The sequence below is a fragment of the Orcinus orca genome, chromosome 18 (assembly GCF_937001465.1).
Source record: "Orcinus orca chromosome 18, mOrcOrc1.1, whole genome shotgun sequence".
NCBI classification, from domain to species: Eukaryota; Metazoa; Chordata; class Mammalia; order Artiodactyla; family Delphinidae; genus Orcinus; species Orcinus orca.
In genome coordinates, this window is record NC_064576.1 from 71,900,132 (window position 1) to 71,926,241 (window position 26,110).

At 37.7% G+C, this 26,110-nt stretch overlaps 1 protein-coding gene and 1 long non-coding RNA gene across 7 annotated transcripts in view; one reads left to right on the plus strand and one right to left on the minus strand.

Annotated features, from left to right (window-relative positions):
• Positions 1-21,491, plus strand: part of UBL3 (ubiquitin like 3) — a 70,633-nt gene extending 49,142 nt beyond the window's left edge. The window contains exons 2-5 of the mRNA XM_004285500.4: positions 8,276-8,384; positions 13,429-13,515; positions 17,596-17,673; positions 18,568-21,491. Coding sequence (XP_004285548.1) covers positions 8,276-8,384; positions 13,429-13,515; positions 17,596-17,673; positions 18,568-18,620 — 327 coding nt within the window. The 3' untranslated portion in view covers positions 18,621-21,491. The remainder of the gene's footprint in view (positions 1-8,275; positions 8,385-13,428; positions 13,516-17,595; positions 17,674-18,567) is intronic.
• LOC117198646 (uncharacterized) overlaps positions 1-26,110 on the minus strand; it is a 263,697-nt gene that overhangs the window by 170,474 nt on the left and 67,113 nt on the right. The window lies entirely within an intron of this gene.

Below are 26,110 nucleotides of genomic sequence, written 5' to 3' on the forward strand. Positions count from 1 at the left end.
TGCTTTGCCACTAACTAGCTAGTCTTCCAGGGCCTTTTGCCTTGTCTGTTTCCTGTCTAAGAGCTGGATGAATCCTGAGACTCCCTGCAATCTTAAAAGTTGAATGATTGAGGAATACTGTAAAAGGCATGGGATTTATAGTACCGAGAATTTGATAATAGCTTAGAAGAAGTAGGAGGAAGAGCATCTGGGAATTGACACCCACAGGAACCTCAAATGTAACCTGGCACACACCTCAAATAATGGCAAAGCCAAGACAAGTGTAAGAAGTATAGATGTCTGAAAGATTCATGCTGTGTCTTACCTGGATTTATCGGAGTAGCTAGGTGATTAGAGAGAAGAGACAGTGCTGTATAGTAGGTGCCAAAATACAATGTATGTAAGGAAAAGTTCTAGTACTTAGTTGGTATTCAATAAATATTAGTTTCTTCTCTCATGATTTTAGGCTGTTAGCCAAAAAACTTAACACCATTGTATTTCCACTAAGGAGAGATGGGCAGAGAAAAAAACTGTCACCTTCCTGAAATACATGAAAATATAAATTATGAATATAGAAAAAGTTCTCTCCCTTCCCCAGTGTCCTTTATTGCTTTGCTTTTGCCATTTCCCTTTCTCCTGTCTGTAATTTAATATATTAAGTGCTTGGTTGACAGAAACAATTGTACTGAACTGTTGTTCTTATTAAAGTGAGCTATAAGACCTAAAAATCCTCAAAACAAGGGTTTCCCTGTATACAAACCCAGTGTCCCAAAGAGAGTGCTTTACTTTCATTCAGAGTTGCTGTTTAGTTGATAGTATGTATAGGAAATCAGACTGCTACTATTTCATGTTGAAATCTTGTTAAAGCAGCTAGTTTGTATCCTATTTAGGGGCAAGTTTTAAAGGGATATCCTGTAGTCAGGTTTTAAAGTGATGCAAAATCATAATTTAATTCCATTACTAACATGTTTTCTAAGTTTATAGGATTTAGAACTTGAAGGAAAAATTAATAATATTAAGAATAATTTTCAAGGATTCTCAAGAAAATGTTATCCAGTTTTCTCATGGAATTTTAATTTTATCCAAGTTTCCCAAACTTATTTTAAAGTAAATGTACATTATAAAGTATCTAAAGAAAGAGCACCATGTGGTTAGTGTTACATGACTTCCTAAACTGATGATGGTTGTGATGACGATGGTAATAGGTGACTTGTGATAAGATGTGCCAGGCACTAAATGCTGCACAAATTTTAAGCTACATTGTTTGATTTTAAATTGTACTTATAAGAACTCAACATTTTCTTTGTTTCTTCACTGATGAAAAAAAAAGTCAATCTATATAGAAAGCAAGTAGGCTAATTCACTATTATTATCAATTCATTTTTATTGTCCAGCAGCTTCTTATTCACGTTCAGTGGTCAAAAAATAATGAATATAAACAGTTGATGGGTTCATGTAATTCAAAAAGCGTTAAGTGTTGCTTTGGGATGTAGTTCTCCTACGTTTTTAAATGAGTCAAATGTTCTGGAAATTAACATTCCACGTAACATGAGATGTTGTAAAAGTTTTACTTGGGACTTAAGCTAGAGAACTCTCTGACCTCCCCTTTACCTATTTTTCAGGGTAGGTAAGTGTTTCTACAATTAAAAATAAGGAATCCCACTGAGTTTTTACCTCTAAAGATTTCATATTTCATGTATATTAGACTCTACATCATTTTAAGTGTTAAAAGGAAGACAGAAACAGATCCCATAGTTTTAATCCATTTAGCAAGTCTCAGTGTACCTGAGTTTATGACTACATAATACAAGTAAATTCCGAGACAAGAATTCAGGTGTATTTTCTTAGAAGTTAAAATCTGTTTTCATGAATGCCTTATATTAACTTCTTCACAAATAGGACTGCTCCTTCATTCCAGTAGAAAGTAGGAATGCTGTCTTGGCTTCTTCAGTTCTATTTTGAAATTCTTCTCCTGCTCTTCTTTCAAAAATTTAGTTTTATCGTTTCATCCAGGATGGTTAGGCTCGGGAGAATTTTTTATGCCATCCCCTCTCAAACATATAAGCCCAGAGTGTGTGTGGACTGGGGTAGGGAGCATGGGGCACCGAGCGCTCTGACCAGAAGGAACAACCTGGGTAAAGGCCTTGAGGCAGGGAAGAACTTGGCGATTTTGAGGAACTGAAAGAAGGTACCTGTCATTGGGGCATAGTGGGGGCAAGTGTGATCTAGATGACAGAGAATAATCATGGAGACCATGGTGAGGAATTCGCCAGGACCACCTGGTTTGCTTGAGCAGAATGGCAGACAGCAGGTTCTGGGTTGTTAGTGCACTGGGTTCAGCTCTCAGCTTCCCACTTACTAAGGTCTCTACACTGCTTCCCACAGCTCTGAAATGTGGGTAGGAACACCTGCATCAGAGCCTGGCTAGACTAGTGCTAACTAGGTGCCTGTGTAGTAAGCCACGCAAAAGATGGCAAGCTGGTAGCATTTTTACTTCTTTACCCTACCCTGGAATCTCCAGCTCACAGGTTCTCCTTTCTGTTCTCTTTTATGTTCATTCAGCAAATATTTGTTGAGCATTTTGTAGCCACGCCTGTCCTCCATAATTATGTTTGTATGTCTCATAGCTTCAAGGGTATGAAATCCTCCAGGGATTTCATATTAAATGTTTTGTAATCCAGGCACCAAACATAGTGTCTGTTTCAGAAAACGTTTGAATAAAACAACTAAAAGAAAGTTTGTGAAATATATAATTATCATATTTAAGCACTGCAGTTACTTGAATAATTTGTTTTACATCAGTCCTGTGTAGAAACATGAACACATTCCTCCTTCATTCCATTTTTCTTTAACATACAGTTAACAAAAATTCAAAATATGCCATTTATAAAAATCCGTAACTCTAGAAAAGAAATGCTTAATCTGTTTTCAACTTCATACCTTGTCTTAAGTCAATGGTCGGTTTATATTTTTTCCTCTAGATCAAGTAACTATTTTAATACAAGATTATGTTTTAAAAAGCGCTTTTCATCTTCAAATGAAAATAAGAAAAATAAGTAGAGACAAACATAATACCATATCAATTTTTAGCAAGTTGAGCGCTTGTTTTTACATCTTTTTATTTCAAGGTAATTATGGATTCACATGCAACTGTAAGAAATAGTACAGAAAAATCCCATACACCCTTCACCTACTTTTCCCTAATGGTAGTATCTTATAACTAGTACAGTAGCTCAACAGGAAATTGACGCTAATAAAATCCACAGACTTTATTCGGATTTCTCCAGTTTTGCGTGCACTCATTCATGTCTGTGTCTTAGTTCTGTGCAGTTGTATCACACGTGCAGATTCATGTGCCACTTACACAGCAGCACACATTGCAGTTCCACCCCCGGGATCCCTGTGCTTCCTTTACAAACACAGCCACTGCCTTCCCTTCTTCCTAAAACCTGGCCACCACTCGTCTCTTCTCCATCTCTACCTTAGTCATTTCAAGAACATTGTATCAGTGGAATCATACGGTATGTAGCCTTTTGGATTGACTTTTTTTTTTTTACTGGGTATAATCCCCTTGAGATAAATTGAGAGCTTTTAAAAAGTGATTTTCAAAGAAAGTCTAACATCGTTCCCACTGGCCACTTATTCATCCTTTAGCAAAAAAGGCAGGAATGAGCACTGCAAAGGCAAAGGTGCTTCCCTAGGAAGTGGAGTAGCGTGCCCCAGGACTCAGTTTACTCCTCAGAGACTCTCAGGGAAGTCAGGAGTTCCTTTTTTGATCAACATGTTGATCTTTTTGTAGAAAGCAGTCATATTTTCATATTTCTTTTACAGGGCATGGTCCATCTCCTATTGCCCGTTTATATTCCAGTTAGTCCCATCTTCCATGCCCCCTCTTTCCTTCCTCTAAATTTTTCCATCCTGACCAGTTGAAAACAAATTGTTGAGTGAATTAAGCTCTAGATGAGATTTCTCCAAATTGATATAATGTAACAAATAGGAATGGCAATCAATTTGACTGAAAACTTTTTTTTTAACTTGAAATTACATGCATGGAAGAGCTTCTGTTGTTTCCATTGGCCTTACGGGAAATTATCATGGTAGTTCTGCCACACTAATAGTCTTGTTTTGATTTGTTTTGCCTCAAAAGTAATTATAAAATATATAATTCATTTGGATGACCTAAGTGCCATCCCTTGGGGATTTCATTACATAATAGGAGCTCCGTCTCATACCAAGTCATTGAGTCCTAATTAACAGTTTTGTTTTTAGATAAGTATGTATATCAGTATATCACATTTTAAGCTGTAAATAAGAGTGTTGTAATCCGTCGATGTGTTGAGAATCCCACTACCTCATGAGCAGAGGTTCTTTTAAGGTATTTTATAGATTGATTTGGCTTCAAAGAAGTAAAAAGGTCTTTCATTAATGAGTATTTAAATAATTAATACATAATCTTCTAAAAGAAAATTCCTACAAAGAAATTTGTAGGAATTGCTATACATTTACTGAGGGGAGCTATAATTGACATCACTTATCTGAATAAGCCTGAGAGATTCTAACTATAATATAAGAACAATTAACTGCTGACCAGCCTGTGTAGCTAGATGTTTGTCTGGGTGATTGCTTTCAGGATTTCTTCTAAAGGAAATGATGGGAATTCAGTGTTTTCCTCCCTTGGTGTTACAGTCCTAAGATACACTTGACTGCATACTGAGGCAGATGGATTCATGCTTCTAGTCTAGGGACAAGGCTGTCACATAGATGTAAGCATAGGAACAAGTCCAGACTCATCTGTTAATCTAACGTATCAATAAACCCAGTCTTTATCTTCATTTGAAAACTAGGCACAATATACATGTTAATATGGTAGCTCAAGATTAACTTCACTTTTCAGAGCACCTTACTAAATAATAGCATTTATATAAATTGTGGCATATTGCTGACACTAAAGATCCAGACCCTGACAAATTAAACACTGAGGGTTCTACACATTGAAATACCCACATGTCCGTGTCACTACCACAAAATTACTATCCATTCTCATTCTACTTACTACACTTGTCATTTAATAAAATGCCCAGAATGTGGAAGCCTGGATTTTGATCTTGGTGCTGACCTATCTAGTCTACATCTCTACTTGAGTCTTCAAACTGAAGAAACTGAAACATTAGTGAGTCAACAAATACTGGTTGAACACCTACTATGTGCCAGGCACTGTTCCAGGCAGTGGAAGTGTTTCAGGCAATGTGTTAACTTTACTCAGCCACTTAATTTTGTGGGTTTATTGCTGTTAGTTTTAATTTTGGACTTAAGCTTCTTTCCAAATGCAGTCTTTAACTGCTACTGTCAGTTATAGATAGTTTAACGGTAAGATTTGATAAATTCTTAGGTTGATGTACTTTTAGACTTATTCTTGCAGTTGTCATGTTCTCCCCTTTCCCCACCCAAAGGGGTGATTAGTTTCCCTCTAAGTAGGTTTTAAAGTCTTACTCTGCTTTCTGTTCTCATTTTGTAGCCCAAAGCCACTTTCAAACTTTACCACGAATTATAAACTTAAATGTTTTCTGGGGCCAGCCAGGTATAAGTGTATGAAGCAGACCAGTGTGCGTATATTGAGATTAGTAGGGTATGTGTCAAACTGAAAAGTTCATGCCCACCTGTAAACATTTTAAAAAATATTTTTTAACCTGTGTCAAACACATCTACAGGCCAAAAGTTTTCAACATTCTGAACATCTAGATAAACATAAATTTGTTAGACCGTTGACTTTTAAATATGAAAGTGAAATATCAGTTTATTAGTGACAGTGATTATATCAGTTTTAAAATAGGAAATGCCAAGAACTTTGCAGCATGAATGCACTTAGTGTTATGTATTTATGGGGTGGAGGTATGTGGATTATTTTGTTTTTGTTTAATATATTGTGGATGTCTTGCCATGTCAAATCATACAGATCTATCTCATATGTCGTTTAATGACTGTGGGAAATTTCCATAGTAAGGATGTGCTATCATTTACTTTTCCATTTCCATATTGATGGATATTAGGGAAAATCTAAAGTATGCATTAGTGTAACCTTTACAGAAGATAAGGATTAGGTCCTCCTTCCCTCTTTTCTTTGCTATTTTTAAATATAATTTGAAGAAAAGCTCAATAGAAATGAACATTAAACTTAAAAGCTGATTCCAGGAAATAGTAGGTTCATATCACTTACATAACTCTTAGGAAGCCTGAATTTAATTATATTTCTTTCTGGTTAAGCAGACACATGTGGCTGAACCATTATGAAGGGCATAATTTCTTGGGCATTAATAACTGAAGGGCTGTTACACAGTAGTTTGAAGCTATTAAAAGATTCCATATAAGTTCAGAGCAAATATATATTTACCAATATTCACACGTAAAGAGACAGCCTTGAATAGTGATATATGTGTGAGAACTAAAATTCACATTGTATTGTGTAGATGTTAGGTTTCTTGCTTTGGGAATCACTCATTACTTGTTATAGGAGATGAATAAGGTGGTGCTTTCTTACAATAAAATCATGTTTGCAAACTATTACTTGAATTTTTTTCTAATGGAACTTAGAGTTTCTGAATCAAATTACTTCTTTATAGCAGTGTGATTTCATCAGATCTCTTCCTGTATTAAGTTCTTTGGTCTAAGTTCATTTTAATTAGAAAAGGCAGCAAAAATTCATATTGGACATATCGAAAGGGCTTTTCACCTGAAATGTAGATTTCTTTTTCTTTTATCTTTTAAAATACTTTAAAAATTGAGATATAGTGTACATACAGTTAGAATACAGTTTCTAATATAGAACCCAGTTCTATTCCATCTACTATGGAATCCAGTTGCATTCCATTGAATGCAGAATTGTTTGTGTATAGCATTCTTTTTTTTTTTTTTTTGCGGTACGCGGGCCTCTCACCGTTGTGGCCTCTCCCGTTACGGAGCACAGGATCCGGATGCGCAGGCTCAGCGGCCATGGCTCATGGGCCTAGCCGCTCTGCAGCATGTGGGATCTTCCCAGACTGGGGCACGAACCCGTGTCCTCTGCATCAGCAGGCAGACTCTCAACCACCGCACCACCAGGGAAGCCCATGTATAGCATTTTTCTAGAGGAGATATTTTATAACTTTCAGTACATTTTCAAAGTGGTGAGGCACTGGGAGTGGCAATGGCCACTGTTGTGGCAGATAGTAAATCAGTGACCTGGTATCCTGGTGTTGCTGCAGTAGGCACCAGTGTTTTCACTGTAGGCTTTGTCATCTTAAAGATTTTCTGGGTTTTTTTTCCTAAGAAAAAAAAATGTTAGTAACTGAGGAGGAGAGCTTGGGTAACCTAGGACCTGGCGCAATTCAAACTGGTACAATGACATTCTCTGTTCTCTCTATATAAAGAAGCTAGGCTAGTCCCAGCGCTGAGCTCAGGACTGGAAGTTTTAGGAAGGTGTTATTTGGTCTCTTAACAGACGCCTGGAGGTATACAAAACCGCACTTGTATTCCTGGAACTTATAGGGGAAATGAATGAATATCGTGGTTTTAAATAATATCATTAATTATGGATAAAGACAAAAGTGAAAAAGTGAACTTTTTGCAAAATACATTGACTTGGAATTGTAAATCCAGTGGATCTCAAAATTTGTAGCTCTCTCGTCCAGATTAGGTTTTCCGGTGAGGGTGAATCTGTGTTCTTTGTCACACATGGCGCCTCCTCCCCTTCCCACAGAAATGAGCGATCATGTAATTGGGATTAAAGTAATTACAATTATTGACTCCTCTATTAACTCTAATAAAGTTCTTTAAAATTATAGTTGCTGGTTCATTTGTTTAGGTTTGAAAATTTTTTATAGGATAAACAGTTGTATATAATTCTTGTCTCTTTCTTTTTCCTAAGAAGCAGATTAGCAAGTAACTATTTTTCCTGTTTAGTGATGTGATCTGCAGGGTAACCACTTCTATTAGCTTTTCAATGGAAAATGTGTATTTTATAGTTATAGTGATAACCTGTAAAAGTCCAATTCTGAGCATTGCTGGAGTAGTTAAGTATAATGAATTTTGGTTTTCCTTTGTTCGTTTATTATGGTAAATTACCCCCCCCCCACATATATATATTAAATAATGGAAATAAAATCATGTCTCAAATTCCCATTCTTTAAAAAGAATCTTTTTATAATTTAATAAAAACCAGAAAATGGCATTAGTAATAACTGAGAATGTTATTGAAATGAAAAGATTATTTTATTTTAAAAATTGCAAGATTTATATTAAAAGAATCATTGTCTTCTTTCAGATAAACTTGCGCCTCATCTTGGTAAGCGGGAAAACAAAAGAGTTCCTGTTTTCTCCTAATGATTCTGCTTCTGACATTGCAAAGCATGTGTATGACAATTGGCCAATGGGTAAGTGGTATTTTTCTCTTGGGAATGAATAATGTTAATTCTTCATGCCCTACCTTGTTTCACAAACATTTTGAAAAAGTTGTAAGTAAATAAAAGAGAACAAACAAATGATTGAGGGTAAGGCTTAAAGTTAAGGGGGTTGCTGCATCCTTCCTGGGTTTTGCTTTTCAGCTCCCTCACTGCAGAATGATAACGGAGCCAGTGCATCAAGTCCCTGGTTGGCTTTAGAGCTGTTTTAATGTATTGATAAAAGAAAATTATTTTTTTTAAAGAATACACAAGGTAGCTAACACACACACACACACACATACACACTTTCATATCAGTAACCCTATTAATAACAAAACACACATAAAAGGAAAGAAAAACTGTCTTTAACAAATTATAATACGTTCTCTTTGGTCTATTCTATACATAGCCTATTTAAAATTGAGCTTGACACAAAGTTAATTTCTAATTCATGTCACTTCCTGTGTTCTCTGAACGACTACAAGGTCAAGGAGGTATAAAATCCATTTATACGTTGCATTTTCAAGCCAGTATCCATGACAAACAGAATTTGGGCGCGGGGGCGGGGTGTGTGTATGTCTTATTCCTTCCTCTGGTTCTTTTCTATGTAATAAGACTGGCTTGCCATCCTCAAGTGAGTCTTTAGCTTATGTTCTTCCTTTAAACTTAACCCAAGTCATCTTGACCCTTTTAATGGCATGTACCATAGTGATATGACTGTTTCAGCTGATTTCACTTAATTTTACTACCAAAGCAGCTTGGACTTTTAAATCACAAGACTTGTTTTAACAAAGAACACAGTGTATACAAAATGAATCAATTAGGTCAGTGTTTCTCAACCTAAAAAATATATATGGAACTCCTTACAGGAAGAAAATTCTTGTAGATTCCCTAGTGCTGACTTATTTTTGTTATAATGTTTATTTTTAAGGATAGAGACATATAACTCAATTAACTCTTTATCCTTATTAACTTGTATACAACCATAAAACTAAAACAGATCTACAAAGAAAATGCAAATATAACTCTAAAACCGGTAATGTTCAAATTAACAACTTCAGTGTGCCACATGATATATTTTGCTAAAACTAACTCACTGCTTGCACCATGAATATGGTACTGTTGAGTGTGGCATGCCTCTGCTACTACGTGCTGTATGAGAACCCAGTTATCTGCAGATTCACCACAAAACCTTCATTCACACAGTGTACCAAATTGTCATTCAGCCTTCACTGAACAAGAATGCATCGTTTATGTATTAAGTCAACCTCTGTTCTTTTCTTGTTAACCTCTTGACAAAGAAGTACTGCTTGGCACCAGTACAATCATAAACTTAAATGCATACATGGGCACTAAAATCCCAAGGCTGTACTTGGTTGTAAGGTAATTATTTGAATTATCTAGATAATCTCTTGCAGATTATCATTAAAATGAAAACAGAATCTAGAACTTATTGAAGAGGACTTTGAGACCCTAAGAACCTGTCTTTGTGGATTCATAGACCTGAGTTTAAGAAATACTCTGCTTTAGACAAACACTTTCAAATGACTGGATCTTTCTTCTCACTGATAACCAAGGAACACGTCAACACTAGCTCCTAAATCAGGAAGAGACTGAAGCTAGAGGTCATAGATAAGAAGGAATTTCAGAAGAGCTGAAGTAAACTAAACTTGCGTTCTTAGAATACTGGATTTTCTTCATAGCCGGACAGGGTAGATAAGTAAGAGTATGGAAAGCGTTTTTAAATACCTGTGTGGTGGTGATGTTGTACTAAGTGTAAAGATGCCTTTTGTGACTTTTGTGGGGTGGAGGGTGAAGATAGGCTTTTGACATCTGTGGGCGTGTTGTAGAAAAGGGCACTACAACCCTGGCTGCAAGGGTTACGCCATAACTTGAGGTAAAGGAAATAGTTTCACCTTCGTGATTGTTTGACTTAGACATTAAAAGTAGTTTCAATTCCTTAAAGTATCCTGATTAATGGTAAACAAAGGTGAGATTCACGTGCAGGTCTGTAACATAGTTTCCCAAACCATCTACCAGTGTTGGAAATTGTATCAATTCTACGTTACTTATTTTCATAGAAAAGGTTTTTGAACCCAATCTTTTCCTCAGTTTGCCAGTTCTACTCAGCAGTTTTAGACACTGCAGGGAATAAAAATAAATAATTTTTATTTTATATAAAACATTAAAAAATCTAGGTCTGCTTTGTATCACATAATGCACTAAAGGTCAGCAGATGTAAATATTTATTGGTGCTAATAATAAAAGTGTAGTGAATATTAAATCAGTAGGAGGAAATACTTTGTGCAATATATTTTTGGAAGGAGTTGGTTTCCTTTGGTATATTCTTGTGCAGCTTAGTGGAATATTGTTAATAGATGGAATAGTCAGGCACATAGTGTTATTGGGTCAGAGTTCCAAAAAATAACCCACTGATATATGTTGCTAGTAGCTGAAATTCCTCCTGTAAGCATTATTCTTCTACAGGTCTTTTTAAATTTCAGATCCTCTGAGAAGGAAAGGAAGATAGCATATTAAACCACAGAAGCACATGAGAATCATGACACTCTGTGTAGGACAAAGAAATATGTGGCGTCAAGTTTCTGCATCTCAAAAAAATACTTTAAACACTTTTAGAATTTTTTTTCCGTGTAAATTAGACAATTACTGTCATTTGTCTTTATATCTTGACCAGAAATATTCATATATCTGATAAGGGTCTAATATCTAAAATATACAAGGAACTCATACAACTCAACAGCAAAAAAACAAACAATCCAGTTTTAAAATGGGTAGGAGAGCTGAATAGACATTTTTCCAAAGAAGACATACAGATGGGCAACAGGCACAAGAAGGGATGCTCAACATCATTAATCATCCGGGAAATGCAAATCAAAACCATAACAACATGTTACCTCACGCCTGTTACAATGACTGTTATCAAAAAGACAAGGAATAACAAGTGTTGGTGACGATGTGGAGAAAAGGAGGCCAATTTACATTCCCAGCCACAGTGGTGGGAATGTAAATTGGTGCGGCCACTTTGGAAAACAGTATGGCGATTCCTCAAAAAATGAAAAATAGAACTACTATATGGTCTAGCAATTCTGCTTCTGGGTATTTATCTGAAGAAAATGAAAACACTTAATTCGAAATGATATATGCATCCTTATGCCCACTGCAGCTTTATTTACAATAGCCAAGATATGGAAACAACCTGAGTTTCCATCAGTGGATGAATGCATAGTGAGATTGTGAGAGATACACACATACACAATGGAATATTACTCAGCCATTAGAAAAAGAGTGAAATCTTGCCATTTGCAACAACATGGATGGACCTGGAGGGCAATTATGCAAAGTGAGGTAAGTCAGAGAGAGAAAGATGAATACCGGATGATATCTCTTATATGTAGAATCTTAAAAAAAAACAAACAAAAAAAGCCAAGCTCATAGATAACAGAGAGCAGATTGGTGGTTGCACAAGGTGTGGGGAGGGGAGAGATGGGTAAACGTTTTTTTTTAGTTTGAATAAACTGAATGAAAATTATTTTAAAAAGAAAAATGATAGGAGAATATTTTAACCCTGGCATTTTGACATGGAGGACATTTAACACAAAATACAATTTGACCCATGTAAAATTAGATTAGGTAGAAATTATCGTGACAGAATAAAATGAACAATGCTAAAGGAAAGGAAAAAGAAATATTCTATTAAACAATAATTTTGGGTGTGATGAATTCAAAGTAATCCATACGAAAGTGTTAACAACTGACAAATTATTCTTTCTTCTGGAGAAGAGGGACCTGGGAGCCCTGGAGTCAGAAGGCAACAGAGACACCCCAGGGGGAGGGACGAGATGGGGGCCTGGGGGAGAATGAATGAGTTTCACTTCTCCTTACCCATTCCTGTTGTGCTGAGTCACTGACAGGCACTAGTTTTATCAAATTCATATTCATCATTTTGAACACTCAAAAAAAGACAAGAAGAAAAGTGCTCTACTTACCTCCTTTCTCTTCTGTCCCTTGCTCCTCAGGCTACTTTAAACTAGTTTGTGTGTTGACAGTTATCATCTCCTGAAAACAGGAGCTTCTATAGGAAACAAACACATGATACTAGAATTCTTGAGGAAGATGATGATGAAATTCTCAAACCTTTCAAAATCAGAGCTTCAAATTCTGTATCTACAAGCTAGTGAAAATTACTAACCCCATACCTTGTCATGATACTACTGTTCTCAAACCATTATTTTAACAGAATCATATTCCATATTTTACTATAATGTAAGTTATACACTAAAATGAAATATTCTGTTATTCATTCTACCTACCAGTTTCTCTTTTGATTTTCTTTGTACATTATCCTAGCTTTCATACTTACATAGCACCTTCTAATATATTATTTTTCAAGTTTATACTGAGAATTTTGGGTAAAGTCAACTAAAGTTGTGTCTTCTGTAATGTTTATCAATTGGCTTCAAAAAAACGATAAAGTTATCAACATTACCCAAAAGTAAACACCTAATTTTTTTGTTGTTCTGGTTTTTTAAATGTTTGTTTTCCAGTTATTGAGGTATAATTTTTTGTTATGCTCTATATCAATATATTAATTCTTTTAAAAATCTTTGTTAAACCTATTGTTTCCAGCCTCAAATGTATATTTTAAAAGGTACAAATATTGGTAATATTATAATATTTTCTGTTAATTACTGGTTATTAACATTTTCAGCTGACATTTTTTAAACTAGGATTAGATTTTCCCCAACTCATTTGTTTTCATTTTTAAACTTCAGGACCATATTTTGGCACAGTTTAGTGTTCTTTAGGAAGCAAAAACTAGCCTTAAGCAGCTCTTGCTATTTAACGAGAACAGCAAGAACAGTGATTAAGTGGGTCGTGACTGTTCCAATTATAAGGAAGCGCCAAGCGTCTTCTCTGATGTATTCTATCTGATTTGGAGCCGAATTTTAGAACAATGCACTAATACCTTAATTTTATGTTGAAATGCACCTAACAATTCCCTGGTTCTTTTCAGACTGGGAAGAAGAGCAGGTCAGCAGTCCAAACATTCTACGCCTTATTTATCAAGGACGATTTCTACATGGAAATGTCACATTAGGAGGTAATAGTTACCTTTGTAATGGGATTTAATGCCTGTCTCATGGCAGCATTATTCATTTGTTTGTTTAAATGCTAATGTCTTATCTTACTAAAAATATATAATTTCAAACTGTGAATTTTGCCTAATTTTTGATATGTCTACTTCTTTACATTTTTCATTCCGTTTAATTTTAGCACTATGATTAAGTGTTTACTGCCTTGTAGAATAAACTCTAAGCCATTACAGATGGGAGTCCATACCTATATTTTATAAATGTAATTTAAGTGTACTTCTGGATAATATAATTTAGATGTAATATTTTTAAGTTAAAGCGAGACACACAAACTAGGAAAAGTTTATGGTAATGGATTTTCAAATAGAATACTGAAGGTATGTTTTCAGTTTGACTCTAACTGATGTAATTGCTAATCATGCAGGAATAAAGGTAAGTGAGTAACATTAGAGAAACTGTAGTGTAGTGACTGAAAGAGCAGATTTTAGAGCAAGATTGTCTACATTGTATCTTAGCTCCACTACTTACTGGCTCTGTAACCTTGAACAAGTTACTTCACTGCTTTCTGTCTTAGTTTCCTCATCAGTAAATTAGGATAACCATAGTGCCTACCTCATAGGTTGGGAGGGTTGAATTAGTTTATAAATTCAAAGCACATAGAACAGTGCTTGGCACATAGTAAACACTTTAATTGTTAGCTATTACTGCTCTTTATATGTGAATGGGGAAATGTAGCTCAATAGTGCCCCCTTCTGGGTGGAACATTGTCTACCATCAGCAGGATTTGTTTTTATTTAAGTACAAGTATTTCAAATATATTATGAGAATTAGAAATATGTAGGCAAAGGAAGTGATCTACTGTAATATATCTTTGTTTACATATAGTCATGACTTTTTTCCTCTAAACCTAATAATCGAAATGTTTAATCTGTTCTTCCTTAAAGGTAGAATATTTTCGTTCATTCATTCATTTATTCAGCATGTATTTATTTCTTATGTGCCAACACTGCTAAACAATTAAAGATACAGGGTTGAAAAAGAATCTCTTCCTTCAAGGTGCTCTGGTATTACATAGTAGAAACACATACAATTCACTGTTAAAATACTATGTGACTTGGAGCAGATGAATGCAAATGATTATTATGACAATATCAAGTCGATGGAGTGTTTCAGTATGTAATTTTACACACAGCCAAGTTTTGGAGGCATTGATAACACTGGTCTAAAAAGTGCTGCTATCTACTGAGAGGTATCTGCCGTTTAAAATATAGCTTTTTTTGGTTTGTAGTTATTGTTATTATTACTTCTTTATAGCTCTTTGTGTAGTTACATGGACCAATTCTTAATGTGTTGTCTATGGCTATATTTTACATTCATTAAGGATGGGACCATATTTTAGTCTTTTTTTGATTGTCTGTGCCTCACATAAGCTCTTGTAGTGTTGATGGGTCAATGTTGATTGAATTAATCTATTGACTCCACGAATGACTCTTGAGACTCCATTTCCCTTTGAGTATTGATCTACATGAGCAATTTCTTATCAACTTAATTCTTTAACTACCTCTCTGTTGTGGCCCCAAAGTTCCAACTTCATATTAAAGATAATAGAATTTGTGTTAAAATCAAACTATTGACTTTTTTTTTGAATTTGTTTTTGACCGATTAACAGATTGACTTACGTTATTACTCTCATTCTATGTTGCTGTCAATCTTTTCAAGAACAAACCATCTCTGGTCTTAGTGATTTAGACAAAGAGCATAGGAATATAACCTAGACCTTTCAAGTTGATCAGTAAATCTGGGTAATAACATTGAACTATTTGTGGCTTTTTGGTCGCTGTTTTTCTTTGTCTCCCTGTTTTTTGTTTTTGTTTTTGTTTTTGAGGTACGCAGGCCTCTCACTGCTGTGGCCTCTCCCGTTGCGTAGCACAGGCTCCGGACGCGCAGGCTCAGCGGCCATGGCTCACGGGCCCAGCCGCTCCGCGGCATGTGGGATCTTCCCGGGCCGGGGCACGAACCCGTGTCCCCTGCATCGGCAGGCAGACTCTCAACCATTGCGCCACCAGGGAAGGCTCTGTCTCCCTGTATTGTTGAATGTGGATAAGGAGGAGACGGCACACAGGGTCATACAGTTGAATGGCTAGTGTGGAGAAGGCCTAGGCTTGCTTTGCACGGCTTGAGACTTGCTCTGTATGTATAACCCTGTGGGCATCGGATACTTATTTTTAAATGCAGATTTCTGCATGCCCACTCTCCCCCGCCCTGTCTCCCAATCTACTACCGATTTGCCGTCCCTGGTCATTTTTCTGTAAAGGGTGAGAATCTCTCTTCTGGGTACTGTGCAGTGCCCCAGTAGAAAGCAGAAGCAGCACAGTGAAGGAGAGAAAGCATCTTGGATCTGGTATCCCTCTTCCTTTACCTTCTCTTAGTATCAATGTCTACAATTTCTAGTTAAAATTCAGATGGAGAAGAAAACTAAGTCCCCGTCAATCAAATTTGTGGCTTCAAACAGTAAGCCCCTCAGCAGCTTTCTAGGCCTATCCAACATTTCTCCACATTTACATCTCAGTTCACTTACCTGTTCTCTGAGATCTGTTTTCCTGGCTGCTCAAAAAGATGATGATCATGGTAATATTTATGGAATGTTTTTTGTGCCAAGCCCCGAGGTAAGCACTTTCCTTGGATTGTTTCTTTTAATCAATACAGTGGTAGGGGGCAGGTGATAGAATTACTATCTCCAATTTAGGTGGAGGAAGCTGAGGCGTAGGGAGGGGTCAACAGAACTCTCAGAACTCATCTTACAGTCAGTAAGTAGCAGGGTGCAATTGTAACCCAGGTCTGGCTTACTGGAGTCAAGAAGGTGGTGTGAGAGTGGAACACAGCTTGGTATGTGGACATTTTAAATTCAGTCAGGCTCTCCCAATACATTTAGTGAAATGTTTCATCATATAAAGTCCTGTTTGCATTTCAGTGTTAAGTCAGGCCTAGGAGATTATCCAATAAAGGCCCTCCTTTTTCTTCAGCCTAGTGTGTATTTTGGGGCCACGATGCTTCATTTTAACTTCAGAAATTAAGATAACAGACCAAGTAGTGGCTGGCTAGCTTTAAGTAAGATGGAAACTCACCTTGATTACATGAAATATTAGGAATATTGAAGATAATTAGGGCTCTTTTTAACCATCATCCTATAGAGCAGGTCTCAAGAGCAAGTGGTAGGAGGGTAGTGCCTGCTACGTAATGATCTAAGCCTGCCTTAAGCTTGTAGTGAAGAGACTAGCTTGAAACGTCAGAACTAAAACATCACGGCTATGGAAACAACTCCAGATGTTAGAGCTACCGGCTGCTTCTAATTTTATACACAGAATGACAAAGGGATTTGCCATGAAACTTTTGCGTAAGAGGTTCATGGGTGCGTTATATTAGTCTGTGTCTGAAATATTTCATAATAAAAATTATTACTTATAAATGAGAAAAACCTTTTAAAGACTTGATTAGAAAACAGTGATTACTAATAATGCCAAGACAGTGATTCTTTTAAAGTAACCTTTTTAAGAAAATTATTTTCTAATTGAAGCATATAAGGTTAAAAATAATAAAATTATTATATTATTATTATGTTTAAAATTATGTTTGTCATTTCTTCTGTTTCTACATTATAGTGGCCTGTCTGGTGCAGGAGTTTTATTATGTGACTAAACATAATTAGGTTTAGAAACAAATGTCTCTTAATCTAAACTTCCCCCTAATTTAGAAAAAGTATTCTTTAAAACCTTTTTGAAATTCCTTCTCTCCTTTAAAGATTATCCAATATTAACCAGTTATGCATTTTCTCTTGTCCCCTTCCTTAAACAATGTGTATATATGTGTCAAGCTGATAGCCATAGCTAAATAATTTCTGAATTATAAAAATTGTTTCTGATAATATGAGCCTAATTTCATTTTGTAAGAGATGCTCTCTCTGGTAAGAAATGCCATCTGTTGAGGAAGTCATACAAAAAGCAATCAATTTTTAAAATGGTTTCAATTTTGGTTAGTGATTTCAACAGGTTGGTGTATATGTAACAAGTTGTCTTCTGCTTTTCCCATAGCATTAAAACTTCCTTTTGGCAAAACAACAGTGATGCACTTGGTGGCCAGAGAGACACTGCCAGAGCCCAACTCTCAAGGTGAGCCGTGCGCTCGAGAAGGTTCTCACTCGAGCCACAGCCATTAAGAAGTGGCTCCGCGTTTCTCAGAAATTCTGAGGGGAAGAAGTTCTCATAGTTTATGGTGACTGGTCCTTAGCAGTCAAACCAAATCAGTGTGTCCCTTGATTCTCCTCTGTGTTTATGTGTGTATCTTGGTTTGGGGGAGAGGAGAGGGAGGGGCAGGACTGTGGAATCTCTAGGGTGTCTGGGTAGGTAAGTGGGCCCTTATGTTAAAAACCTCTGCGGGCCTCTTTTGGGGGTGAAGACAGGTATCAGCACCCCGCCCGCCGCCCAGCCATCTGCTTGCCTTGTGGAAGCCTTCTGCTTCCGGGAAGGCTTGTGGAGGATAGTGCAGGATGAGGTGCTACCATCCATCCTGGAGCTGGGTCTCAGTGGAGAGGGAAGGTGACTTTGTGGACGATTGCTAAGACCTAACGAGTCACCAGAAACTATTCATAGTTTATGGATGGAACTTGTTAGTAAGCAAATAACCAGACATTTTGGAAACAGGCTAAAATTAAAAGGGTATTTACTATAGCTTTTTAATTTAAAATAATGCAAACATTAAACAGAAAAATCCTGTTTCTTATTATGCCCCTTTCCCCATGCCTTTCTTTTTTTTTTGCGATATGCGGGCCTCTCACTGCTGCGGCCTCTCCCGTTGTTGGAGCACAGGCTCCGGACGCGCAGGCTCAGCGGCCATGGCTCACGGGCCCAGCCGCTCCGCGGCATGTGGGATCTTCCCAGACTGGGGCACGAACCCGTGTCCCCTGCATGGGCAGGCGGACTCTCAACCACTGCACCACCAGGAAAGCCCCCCAGGGAGCCCCCCCATGCATTTTTATAAACAAGGCTTCTATTCATCTTCCCTAGGTCAGAGGAATCGCGAAAAGACTGGAGAGAGTAATTGCTGTGTGATCCTGTAAACAGTGTCTGCCAGGTGTGGTGTGATGTAGTCTTTGTCTTTCATGCTGCTGGGCCAGAGGAGACCCAACGTCGCTTCAGAACCTTTAGGAAGAGTCTGCCTATAAATACGTGGACCTGAACTATCACATGAACACTGTCATCTTTTCTCATGAAAGTAAAAAGAACCAAGAACATTTTTCACTATGATTTTTTATTTCCAGTATTTTTGTTTATGTTGAGCAGTTTTAAAATGTATTGATTTTTGAATGCAAGTCAATCTCCAGGGGAAAAGTTAACAAGTTATCTTTCATAGCAGAAACGATTTTGCTGCCACAAAAATTTTCATTACCAGAACTAACAAAATCAAGTGTTCCAAATACAGTGTGCACTAAAAAAGATTGACGGTTATTTTCTTCATCAGCAGAATTTATAACATGGTTTATGGTACCTAGAAATATACTCATATATACAATCCACACTGGAAGACACAGCAATTAATGAAGTTAATTACTGGGCTAACATGAGAGTAAAAAATGGAAAAGAAACTGAAATGTTGGGTGAATGCTACCAAAGTCAGCCGTGGCGGCTGCACTGGCACAGAATCCTACACTGAGTGCGACTGTTCTCACTGCAACAAGTGAAGAAACAAAACGTGCCTCTTGTTGAAATTACTCAGCAGAGGGCTGATGAGACTAGTTGTTTTTCCTTTAACATGTGCACTCTAGTCAGACAGTGACGGAGGGCTGGTTCACATAGCACAAGATGGGTGAGAGCTCGCGTCCTAGCCTTAACGCAGGGGTAAATTCCAGTCACTCGTAGACCTCCGTGATTGCACAGAAATATTAGAAAACCTCATTTATTCATCACTTTTGTGTATTTGAATATCAGCAAATTGAATTTTTCCATAATTATTGCTCATCTCTGTGTCCAGTGTCACAGTTACTCATTAGAGACCTCAGATGAATTCTTAAAATTAAAAAATTCTCCGTAGGACTAATTTTGTTTCTTTATGTAGTTTGCATTGGGTATTAGTGCTTGCAATTGTATTAAAGTCAAAAGCTGATTTTCAAGGCACACTTGATTAGGGATGCCATTGTTTTGTTTTGTACCAATAATTTAAAAATTGATATGCTAAAAACAATTTGCACAGCACTAAAGCATGAGCTAGTTTCATCTAAACCTGTAAAAAATATAAAAGATTTTATATTTTTTCACTGGGAAGAAATTCTTCCTGGATGAAATTACAAATACGTGTAGAATATATTTAATAAAAAACTTATAAAATACCTAACTATAGAACTTAAATATAGATTGGCGTGTAGTATATAGAACAATGTTCCATATAAATAACTTTAGCCTTTATAAAAATGAACTTGCAGGCTGACGTTATGTTCTGTACTGAAATGAGTGTCCACGGCCCTTACAAATAGTAAGTGTAAATCGTTTCAAACGGTCAGCTTTGTTTAAAGGTAATCAGGTTATTTTATTCATTGTTAATGCTTTGACGAAAAGGCTTTATATGCAGTAGATCTACGAAAATATTGTTCATACTGATCAGAATTAAATTTGTATAGAGCAGAGTTTTAAAATGAATGTAAATAGCACTGAACATTTTCCTTCTGCAACCTGGACTTATAGATCCTTTCTGTAAACTAAATAAAAAAAATATTGTAGTGCATTTTGGTGGTAATTTTAAAGGTCTTGATTAGGTTGATAATTGTTTAAGCACTGTCTCATCCATGTTAAAATTGTTCAGTTTTTATTTCTGAATCTTTAAAAAATTTGTTTAATATTCTACTGTTAGGTTTGGGACGAATCCCAATGTATCTCTGGTATTTAACCTGGTTAATTTGTGCACAGTCACGACAATGGGTAGAATTATGTAGTCCCTGTTATCACTAAGATGTTCTATTCAAGAGATGTCGAACATTTATATGCTTTGTTGACTAACTCACATGTGAATTCTGTTAGTGTGGACTAAAGAAGAATCTGGTAGTTACTTAATTGGGCAATTAAGCCATTTATGGCTGTATTCTTTCCTAATACAAACTACTGGTAATTATTTTTAATACCTATTTTAATTCTAATTATTCTTCTGTTTCTCCAAAGTTAAAGACTACATTTAATTGTGATTGAAATTTTATGGTTAACCATATTCTCTATTGGTTTTCAATATATCTTTCTGTGTGTTCCCACATTATAAATTTCCCTTCACAAGACCTCAATTTGGAGTTTGCAAAATGGATGAACTGGTTCATCAGTAGAGAATTATGTCTCTCAATACCTGATATCATTGTTGTGCAAAATGCAAAGAAGAATTTGAAAATTGCAGTAAAATTACATACAGGAAACACCAAAAATGTAGATGCCTTAATAGTGTATACATGAAGATACTCAACCATCCCTTTGAAAATAGTTCCTTGGACTGCCTGCCGGTTAAAACGGATCGATCATATCCCATTGACGGTCCCTCTGCCACAAACAGCTTGCTTGCTGAAGGGCGAGAGCCGCAGAGGTCCAGTCCTGTAAATAAAACCTGAGCTACGGGCCTGTGACCCTGCCCAGCACTTGGTATTTAACTCATGTCTTTCACCTAAATTGTCCTAGACTTGAAGTATTCTGGAAAAGGCAAAGCTTTCCTTCTTTATTAAAACCTCAGCATGTCTCCTTGATCTGACTTATTTGGTTCCTCTTCAAGATAAGTTGTATCTTGTCATGAAAAATGTAGTATTTAACATCATCACGCACATTACATGAGGTTTTCTCATGACAAACATCTATCCTTTGTTTTATGTCATCTTGACCAATGTTACAATAATTTCTGTTAGCTGACTGTGGTGAACAATGTTTAATGTGAAAAGAAATTAAAACTTTCTTCATCTGTTGTAGAATATTTCCCTTCTTTTAAATGACTTCATAATTTTGGTGTAGAAATATTGTTTGTCTCTACTATTTTTCTCTTTTTTCCTTCCATTTATTTTATTACATTCCTCAGTAAAATCAGCATTATGTCAGCCTTTTTTTCTTCTCTGTTACCGAAACCAAAGAGAAGTGATCAACCAAAATTTTGTGTACCTTCACACCATCCTTACTGGTAACTATTGCAGGCATCTCTTTAATTTTTTTCCCATTATTATTTTGCAATATAGCCCCTGGTTAGCCAAACAGAGTGACTAGGGGTGGGAGGAGGGCTTGAAGAAGGGCGTGTAACCTATACTTGTGGTTGAAACAAAACTGCAGGCTGCTGGCTGTCTCCTAGGCACGGTTTCCCTGACCTAGCAGAGTGGGCTTCTCGGACGTGGGCAGCGGGTGGTTGGCTGCGGCTCCCCTCTGTGGCTTCGAGCGCTTGGTGCGCTTTCTTCGGAAGAATACAGCGTGTGTGAAGCCCTTTCACAGACCGGGGGATGGGGTGGGGACTGGCTTCCGAAAGAGTTCGTGGACAAAAGTAAATAAACGTCCAGGTCTCGGTCAAGTTTAAGCCAGTACTAGAATATGAAAACATACTTCATTTATTATTTTGTGGCCCTTGACAATGACATCAAATGTCCTTCAATATTTTTTTATTCTGCCTCTGTTTCAAAACGCCAACTTTCAAGAAGTATACAGTAGGCATGGTAAATCAATACTTGGGGAAAGGGGATGTCAATCTCTCCTTTGATTCAACCAATAAAAAAAGGAACTGGGGGACTTCCCTGGTGATCCAGTGGTTAAGACTGCACTTCCACTGCATGCCGCGTGGCGCGGGGGGGGGGGGAAAAAAAGAAAAGGAATTGGGTAAACAAACATATATTTCTTAACGTGGCTCTGGAAGTGATTTGTTTTAAAACCAAAAGAGTCTGAGGCAGAGACTCAACTGATTCTAGAGTGTAGTTATTACACATTCAGACATTGTTCAGTATCTGATTTTTATTTTCTACAGACATTTCTCAAGCCTTATTTTGGTGTAAGGGGAGTCTACGTTGTAGTAGAAGACACTTTGCTCCTTTTAAATAACAAGGAGGAACAGGATCTAGAGGGGAACAGTGCCTGACCACACACGGAACTGGAACCTCAAGGTTTTAATCGGTGCTGCTTTTTAGACTGTCCACATGTTCCATGTGATAATAAAAGAGGGGGATTTATTCCGTTCTCAATTGTCTGCTGGATAAGATGGCTTTTCCGGCGTTCTGGAGCCTGGCCCTTCTCATGGTCCCCTTCTGCATCACGAGGTTTTCTCTCCGGGGCTTTGCTTAACTGAGTTCCACTAATTAGCGTGTGACCTTCCACCAGTGTTTCTCAAGCGTTTTTAAAAATTTGATGAACACATCTCCATTTTGACTGATAACTGCCATTCAGCCCTCAGACTGCGGGATGCCATGCCCGAGACCAGCAAGGCTTTGGAATCAGGCCTGGCTTCGAGGTCCAGTTACTTAATCTTTGGGCTTCCGTTTTTTCATATATAGAGTAAGGATAATACCTATTTTGTAGGGTTGTAGGGATTATTTTAAAATAAACATTTTTAGCACTGACTGGCCCAAGAACTCATCTGACCGCCCATCAGAGCTGTCAGAGGGCCTTATGTCGGAAATGGAGGGCCCAGCACGCATGTGTGTTCTAGACATCATGAAGAAGTAGCTTACGAAAAGGAGAAAAAATAGGAAGATTCTGCGTGCAGATCTCTCACAAGTAAATCACTATGTAGTCACAAATTATCCCGATGAGGAAGGAAAAAAGACACTGAAGAGATCACTGTGGCCACAAGTCAGCTCTCCCATTGTAATTTAAACAGCATGAGCAGAACCGGGTGTTTGGCTATGTAAATCAAGGAGAAATCTAGTAAGTGTCAGACACCTCTGAGAATGGTGTTAGAAAGGTCTGGAATGAACGGGGGTTGAACGGAAATAGAAAGTACACGATTGCTGTGCTCAAAACAAAAAGAACATGGCAGGGATACACTGCTGGGTGCCGACCCTGGCTGCATGCCGGAACCACCGGGGGAGTTTTCATTATTTTAATTTTTTACTTTTTCCTATTGACGCCTGGGTTGCTCACATCAGCTGAACTAAATCAGAACACTCGTGGCTCGGAATGGTCTCCTTAATTCTTGCCAATGACCAAAACCAGAACCACTTAAATACCGAGAACACAATACGGTGGAAAGACTGCAGTAAGTGGAGTTAAAGTAGAAATGGAAACCGGGCGAGAGGATGGAGACGGGGAATAAGGGTCCCAGCCGCTTTGGATTCTAGGAGACCTTGCGCACGCCGAGTAGTACTGCCCCTGCGCCCCTCCTGCCGCATCGCCCTAGACCCCCTCCTCCCTGCGTGCCTTTGCGCATGCTCACCACCACCACCCGCTCCCAGACCACGAGGCCAGACCCCCAGCATCCCAGCCGCGATACCCACGGGGAGAAATAATGTCGAAGTGGAATCCATAAAAATGAGAAGGATTTGTACATCAGTGTTCACAGCAACATTATTCACAGTACCCAAAAGGTGGCAACTACCCAAACAGATGAATAGAAAAGCAAAATGTGGTATCGTCAGACAATGGACTATTATTCAACTTTAAAAAGGATGGAAATTCTGACATGCTATAACACGGATGAGCCTTGAAGACACTATTCTAAGTGAAATAAGAGCCCACAAGAGGACAAATAGTGTATGATTCCACTTATACGAAGTACCTTGAATAGGCATCATAGAGATGGAAAGTAGAACAGAAGTGACCAGAGGCTGGGGGAAGGCAAGGATGGGGACACGGGGACACAGTTTCAGTCTGGGAAGATGAAAAGAGCTCTGGAGGTGGACAGTGGGGATGGCTGCACATCGTGAATGCACTTAACGCCCCGGCTTGTATGCTTAAGAATGCTTAAAATGGTAAATTCTATGTTATATATATTTTACCACAGTAAAAGAAAAATAAAACTTTTTTCCAAACACCTGAGTAGGCCTTACCCAGGAAAAGGAGCCCGGCAGAGCTTCAGAGAAAATGGGCAGAGGGCGATGCAAGCAGAGCAAACAGAAATGCAAAGGCCCAGGAATGAAAGCGGGCACACTGGCGAGGAAATTGTGAGTAGCTCGGTGTGGCTGGAGCACGGAGGACTTGACTTTGACAGGGAGGCAATGAGAAAGTGGAGGCTTGCAAAGTGAGCCGGGGCCACGACGCGAGGAAGCTCAGAAACCCCACCCGTAACTCCGAAATCTGGACGTTTCCTGCAGGTGGGGCTGCACCACTGAGTCAGGCACACTCACACACCCCCAGAAGGGACTTGGCGATTTCCCTCCAGCCTTTCTACGGTAATAAATTATATAATAAAATAAAATGCACTGTTTCTGTATTTTTAAAAATGCTTATTATAAAGAATTCAGAGTCTTAAACATGAAGAGGTGAAAAGTGTTTTCACTTTAGTTTCACCCCAAGCCCATCACGCACAAATAAGAACATGATCTGAGTATTCTCGGTTCACGTTGACAGCAGAGACGGTTCGTAAGCAAAACTGCTTTATAAACTTGGGGTCATACAACAGAAGCTGTTTTGAATTTTAGTTGCATTCAACAAAAGACATGGAAATGAAACTCAAAGAATCACTGTCACATAAAAGTTTCTTCACCACCAGAGGATTGTTTCCTAAATATCCCTCTAGGATTAAAGAAAGTGATTATGAAGAAAAAGAAGGGGTTACTATTTATCTTTAGTACTTTATGTTTCAGTTTTAGACAATACTAATTGATTCCTTTCTCTGAAAGATGAAAGAGGTATTACTTCTTCCGTCTGACCCCCTCTGAATTTTGTTAAGTTATATGATTATTTTAATACTTCCCATATTTCTAACACATACACTGCTCTCTAATTATGTGGTATCTTAATTATTCAGTTTTAACTCTACATTTAAATGGATTCCATATTCACTTACCAATCTTTCATCAAAGCTTCCCGAGTCCTGATGGTTTTAAATCATGAGTCATCTATCAGTGGGTTAAGTTGTTATTGTAAAATATCTTTTTAAGAGGATTCACAGCACTGCCTAAAGATGTCTGTCTGTTACCTTTACGTTTGAATGACACCTTGATGGGGTGGAATGATCTCAGGCTGCACGTTCTTTCAGAACTTGGTAGACATTACGCCAATGTTCTCAGGCCCTGACTGTTGTGAACAATTCTGAGGCCAGTCTAATTTGTCTCTCTTGTAGTTGATTTGTGTTTTTCTAGATGCCTGGAGATTTCTTTGTTTAAATCTCAAGTTCAACAGCTTCTCCAGGCTATGCCTTGGCAAAGAGCTTTCGGTGTCAAAATCTCCAAGAATGTGGAGGGTGCTTTTAACCTGCAGATTCAGTTCTGCCTGGGAAATTTTTCATACGTATCTCTCAGGACATCTTCTGGTCCTCTTGTCAATCCTCTGCTTCAGGGACACCAACTGTGCTTCTATTGGATTCTCGCCATTCACGGGCCGGATGTGTTATCTTCTCTGCTTTAACATTGGTGTCTTTTCCGTGTGCAGTCACTGAGATGACCTCCGTCTTTCTTCTGAT